This window comes from Lotus japonicus, chromosome 3 (genome assembly GCF_012489685.1).
Source record: "Lotus japonicus ecotype B-129 chromosome 3, LjGifu_v1.2".
Classification (NCBI taxonomy): domain Eukaryota; kingdom Viridiplantae; phylum Streptophyta; class Magnoliopsida; order Fabales; family Fabaceae; genus Lotus; species Lotus japonicus.
The window spans coordinates 56,346,648-56,352,647 of NC_080043.1; the positions used below are offsets into that span (position 1 = coordinate 56,346,648).

A 6,000-nucleotide genomic window follows, 5' to 3' on the forward strand; every position below is an offset into this window, starting at 1 on the left:
TGAATTACAATTCTTGATTCACTACTAGAACAAGAATCCAAAATATAATTGGTTCATGAGTAAGAAAACGCGCGCAAACTTGAAAACTCAAATAGTCTGGGTCACGAAATCCTCAAGTAATTTGAGAATCCTCTCCATTATTAAAACTCTTAGATTATGATTAAACACTGAACACAAATTCAAACTCAATATAAGCGATATTAATTTGAATACAAATTAAAATCTATCATGAAGAAGATCAAATCAACTTTATTAAACAAGAAGCATTAAACCCACAAAATAAGATCTTTGATCTGAATACAATTTAAGAACAAAAACTTAAGATTGACCAAAGATTTCAAAAAACAATTATTTTAGGGCTTAACATCCTTAGAGGTAGAATTGGCCTCCTTGGGGGCATTTGACTCCTTCGGAGACTTGGATGTTTTGGGAGCCTTATCAGCTTTCTACTCAAACAGCAGCGTTGGGTTGATTTTATGGACAACACCACCATAAGCAATGGTGACCCCATCCAACAATTTCCCCAGCTCTTCATCGTTCCTAACTGCCAGCATAATGTGCCTCGGACTAATCCGTTTCTTCATATTGTCAAGAGCAGCATTCCCAGACAACTCAAGAACTTGAGCAACCACATACACATGAAAATAATAGGGTTGGAAATCAATTGAAAAATAAAAAAAATTAAAACATAATTGAAAGAGAAATGAAAAGTTACCTCAACAGTCAGATATTCGAGAGTAGCGGCCATGTAAACAGAAGCACTAGTACCAACACGCTTAGCGTACCTTCCTTTCTTAAGGTAACGTCCAATCCTCCCGACGGGGAATTGGAGACCAGCCTTCATTGACCTTGAAACCGGTTTTTTCTTTAGGCCTCCTTTCTTTCTCCCTCCAACATCTTTCTTCACCTTCCTAGTGGTGTCCATGGTGACAATAGATTCTTACCGTGACTTGTGCGGGATGAATTGTTTCTAGTATGCCGATGGGGAAGGGAAGGCGACGATGTAATTGGAGAAGTATTAAGCGTGGTTTTATAGAGGATGAGTGTTGTTTGGAAGTGGCATTGAGAAAATGGTGATCGTTGGATTTGATCTTATCACGATTATAGATGATTTAAAACAGTGATCCGTGTGTTATCCGTTAAACCAATCTGACTCCACCTATATAATTCTAGACTATCTCAATTCCTCATATATTAAAGTCAAATATAAAATACATAAAATCCTTTAGACTTTTAAATTAATGAAAATATTAATTAATTATTAATTAAATTTTACATAATTAATTATATTAACTACTAACTATAATATATCTCAATTTAGCATATACAAATTAGAATATTAAATTTTTAAATCATTTAAATTTTAATTGAGAAAGGAAAGTAATTAATATTTTTATTTTCATATATATAAATATATATATGTAATATTTTAAGTATTAAATTTAGTTAATATAAAAGTCAAGCTCTCTTGACCTTCATATTAATGACAATAAATTTCATTATTAATAAATTTTAAATTATACCAACTATTAATTGTACAATATCTCAATTTCACTAGTCAAAATATTAATTAGTTATTTAATTTTTTCATATTATTAATTATATTAAATAGTAACTAAATAATATCTTAACAATAGAAAATTATATTATTAAATATGAAAATCATTTAATATTTTATTATTAATCATTTTTTAAGAAATTAATTCAAAACAATAAAATAAAACCAAATAACATTTTAAAACTCTTCTTTATAATATATATATATATATATATCAATATTTCTTTAAGAAAGAAAAAAGTTATAATGATAATAAAGGGGGACCAAGGTAACAATCTCCTCAAGGAAGAGTAAAAGTAGCGCACCCACCTCTAAAATAAAGAGATTTCTTTAAGAAAGAAAAAAGTTATAATGATAATAAAGGGGGACCAAGGTAACAATCTCCTCAAGGAAGAGTAAAAGTAGCGCACCCACCTCTAAAATAAAGAGGGATCAAGGAACCTTTAGTATATATATATATATATATATATATATATATATATATATTTAGTTAGTTAGTTAAAATTTATGAATATCATTTCATATTAATAATTATGTGAAGTATTAATTTTTAAGATATAGAAAATTCTCATATGTAAAAGTGAAGTATTAATTATGAGAATGGTATTGTAACTAGGAACAAGGTCAGATTAGTTGCTCAAGGTTACACTCAGATTGAAGGAATTGACTTTGATGAGACTCTTTCTCATGTTGCTCGTTTGGAATCAATCAGATTATTGTTGGGAGTAGCATGTCTGCTGAAGTTCAGACTGTATCAGATGGAAGTGAAAAATGCATTTTTAAAAGGCTAATTGAATGAGGAGGTATATGTGAAACAACCAAAAGGCTTAATATATCCAACGTTTCCAGAACATGTGTACAAATTGAGAAAGGCTCTATATGGACTGAAGCAAGCTCCTAGGGCTTGGTATGAAAGATTGACTGAATTTCTGAAAAATAAAGGGTTTAACAAAGGAGGGATAGACAAGACCTTATTTGTGAAGAATGACATTTGAAATCACATGATAGCTCAAATATATGTAGATGACATTGTGTTTGGCGGGATGTCAGACTAGATGGTAGATCATTTTGTCCAACAAATGAAGTCAGAGTTTGAAATGAGCTTGGTTGGTGAACTGAACTAAGTTTTGGGGCTACAGGTGACGCAGATAGAAGATTCTATGTCCAATGCACAGAGAAAATATGCCGAGGAGTTGGTTAGAAAGTTTTGATTTGAAGGTTCTTCTCATAAGAGAACTCCAGCTGCCACTCACATCAAACTGAAAGAAGATGACAGAGGAGAAGATATTGATCAAAGTATGTATAGGATTATGATAGGGAGTCTCTTAATAACAACTAGTAGACCAGATATTGCTTTTGCTGTAGGAGTTTGTGCTAGGTCAAGCAGCAACCAAGACTAGTCATCTACTAAAAATAAAGATAATCATCAAGTATATCAGTGGGACTATTGACTACGAAATCTTTTATGCTCATAACACCAATCCAGAGTTGGTAGGATACTGTGATGCAGATTGGGCTGGCAATGCAGATGATAGAAAAAGTACTTCTGGAGGATGCTTCTTTTTTATGGAAAAATCTAATCTCTTGGTCCAGCATGAAATAAAACTGTGTCTCTTTATCAACAACAGAGGCTGAATATATTGCTGCTATAACTGGGTTTACTCAACTGCTGTGGATGAAGCAAATGTTGAAGGAATACAATGTCCGACAAGATGTTATGAAATTGTACTTTGACAACTTGAGTGCTATCAATATTTCTCAGAATCCAATTCAACATAGCAGAACCAAGCACATTGAAATTCGTCATCACTTTATTAGGGATCTTGTTGAGGAGAAATTTTTTTCATTAGAGCATGTGGATACTGAATTGCAGTTAGCAAATATTTTTACAAAGGCATTAGATACGACTCAATTTGAGAAGTGAAGAGGGAAATTAGGGATTTGTGTAATAACTAACTTATAGCTGTTATTGACACATGTTAAGGGCAACAACTATATTTTCTTCTATTTAACCGCCCTTGCACACTTTTTGGAAGTCATCATTTCATATTTTCTTGATCTCGAAATTTCTGATTGTTCTCTCTCTATCAATTGTCTAACCTCCAACGGTTATTTCTCAACTTCTCTCCAATTCTCCATCATCATGTCACATGAATCAAGAAAGAAGAGTGTCTCTGATCGCAAACCTATCACCAATGTTCATGGTGTCAAGTTTCTTGAGTTGAATCCATCATCATCCACACCCTCTAGGGTTACTCGTTCCACTGCTGCAATTGCTTCTCCAGAATCATCTGGACCAACATCAAGGACTAGAAGAGCGCGAACCAAAGTTGTTGTAACCAAGAACAAGAAGCCTGATCCTGTTCAAGTAGACTCTGAGGACTCTGCTTCAAAAAAACATGATAATGCTGACAGAGTTCCTGATGTTGGAATTGATCAAGACATTGATCAATCTCTTGAAGTTCTTGCTGATTGTGCAACCGGGCCAAATGTCGCACCAAATGTGGAAACTCAGGGTGTGGAACCCAATCTGTCTCTACTTCTGTAATCACACCTCCAGGAAATGGAGATCATGAAGACAAAGATGATTCTACCAGTGAAAAGACAACTTCTGTGGAGGTCTCTGCACAGGTGACTCCTGAACCCTCTTCGAAGAAGGGTAAGGAGAAGAAGAATGTTGTTTCTGAAAATGAAGAATCTGATGATGAGGTTTTAATCTAGAAGCTTTGGAGTGATTTTTCGATCATCAAGTTAGTATTATTCAAGAAGCTTCTGTGCGCCGCTCAAGGAATATATCAAGTGTGATCAAGTTGGCTTCAGAAGATTAGATTTAAAGATTAATTGTGGAAGTTTTTATCTTTTGTTTAAATCTTGTGAGATAAGATTTGTTGCATATTTAAAAGATACACTTCCTGTTTTCTGTGGACTCTTTGTTCGTTCAAACCCATCGAGGACAAGGCCTGAAGAACTATTACTTAAGAAGACCAAAACCTAATTGCTTGGTGTGCTTCGTGTTGTGTGATTAGGGCTTTGTTATTTTGAGTTCGCACTTGTTTTTGTAACTGTCTCAGCAGCTTTAGGTTCTTTTTTTAGCTGAGAGAGCATTTGTTTAGTCGTTTGATCTTGAGATCTGTCTTTACTCTTAGTTGTAAGAGGTCAATCACTGTGGCAGTGATTGTGTGAGAAAGTGAGAGGGGCTGTCATACTTAGGGAGAAGACTAAGTAATAACCACGCGTAGAGATAGGTAGAAAAGGCAGTGAACAAGGGCTGTTCAGTTAAGACCTTTTGTGTACTTGATTCTCTATAATAGTGGATTATCTTTCTCGGGTGAAAATCCTCAGGACGTAGGTGATATTGTACCGAACTGGGTTACCAATCTCATGTGTTTATTTTTCCATACTACACTTTAACTTGCATATCTAAACATTGTTATTTTCAACTTGTTGTACAAGATGTCTTAGACATCGTGTAGAACATCTGTCCTACGAGTGCTAACATTTCACTTTTATTGTATCAGATGCCATTAGGTCCAAAGTGACCACTAGATGAACATCTCTGTAGAGGTTAAAATCCTAAATGATAGAAAAGAGTTTATCCAAGACACCCAAGTAAGCAACTCCCTGAGTCAAAGCAACCTCCCATCAACTTTCAACTAGTTGAGAACTCTAAACTTAAGTTGCTTGTGCTCTTTTGTGGGGAGAGGGGTTTGGTGAATCACGATCCCTCCTCAATATCATGGGAATGGAAAGTGAAACAAGTTCCTCGACATCGAAAATAGTGATATTAGTTTGATCATGCTCCTCACCCGCTTTTTTTAAGAAGAAACTTCACGGATTTCCTCTTCGGTGGTGTTCTTCAGACCTGAATTCTTCGCCAATGCTGATGTGTGAAAAAGAGGGCGCCATGTGTGTGTGTGTGTGGGGGGGGGGGTTATACAATGCAGAGGTGGAGATTCATGTTTCTTGTACTTTGGAAATCTCTAGTACCAAGTGCCACCTCCTTTAAAGTAGAGTATATTGAGGGGTTTAGTTGGTCGATTTTGTAATTGTAAAACTAGAAGTAAAGTGAGTAAGATCAATAAGCGATAACTAAATTCTCGGAAGCCATCATTAAAATTTTATATATCATCTTAGACCACAAAATATATTTGACTCAACATTTTCATTTCCTTCGTAAAATCATAATCAAAAGCTTGAATTACGATTCTTGATTCACTACTAGAACAAGAATCCAAAATATAATTGGTTCATGAGTAAGAAAACGCGCGTAAACTTGAAAACTCAAATAGTCTGGGTCACGAAATCCTCAAGTAATTTGAGAATCCTCTCCATTATTAAACCTCTTAGATTATGATTAAACACTGAACACAAATTCAAACTCAATATAAGCGATATTAATTTGAATACAAATTAAAATCAATCATGAAGAAGATCAAATCAAC

The 6,000-nt window shown here is 34.4% G+C and overlaps 1 protein-coding gene across 1 annotated transcript; it reads right to left on the reverse strand.

Moving 5' to 3' along the window:
- Positions 1-446: 446 nt before the first annotated feature.
- Positions 447-925, reverse strand: LOC130749406 (histone H2A.1-like). The gene is made up of 2 exons (XM_057602762.1): positions 727-925; positions 447-631 (listed from the first exon to the last, which is right to left on the reverse strand). The coding sequence occupies exons 1-2, from the start codon at positions 923-925 to the stop codon at positions 447-449; spliced, it is 384 nt and encodes a 127-aa protein (XP_057458745.1).
- Between the last annotated feature and the right edge of the window lie 5,075 nt (positions 926-6,000).

Coding starts and splice junctions, on each gene's coding strand:
- LOC130749406 (XM_057602762.1), bottom strand. CDS start 925: ATGGACACCACTAGGAAGGTGAAGAAAGATGTTGGAGGGAGAAAGAAA. Junction 632..726: donor GGCCGCTACTCTCGAATATC/TGACTGTTGAGG, acceptor TTCATGTGTATG/TGGTTGCTCAAGTTCTTGAG.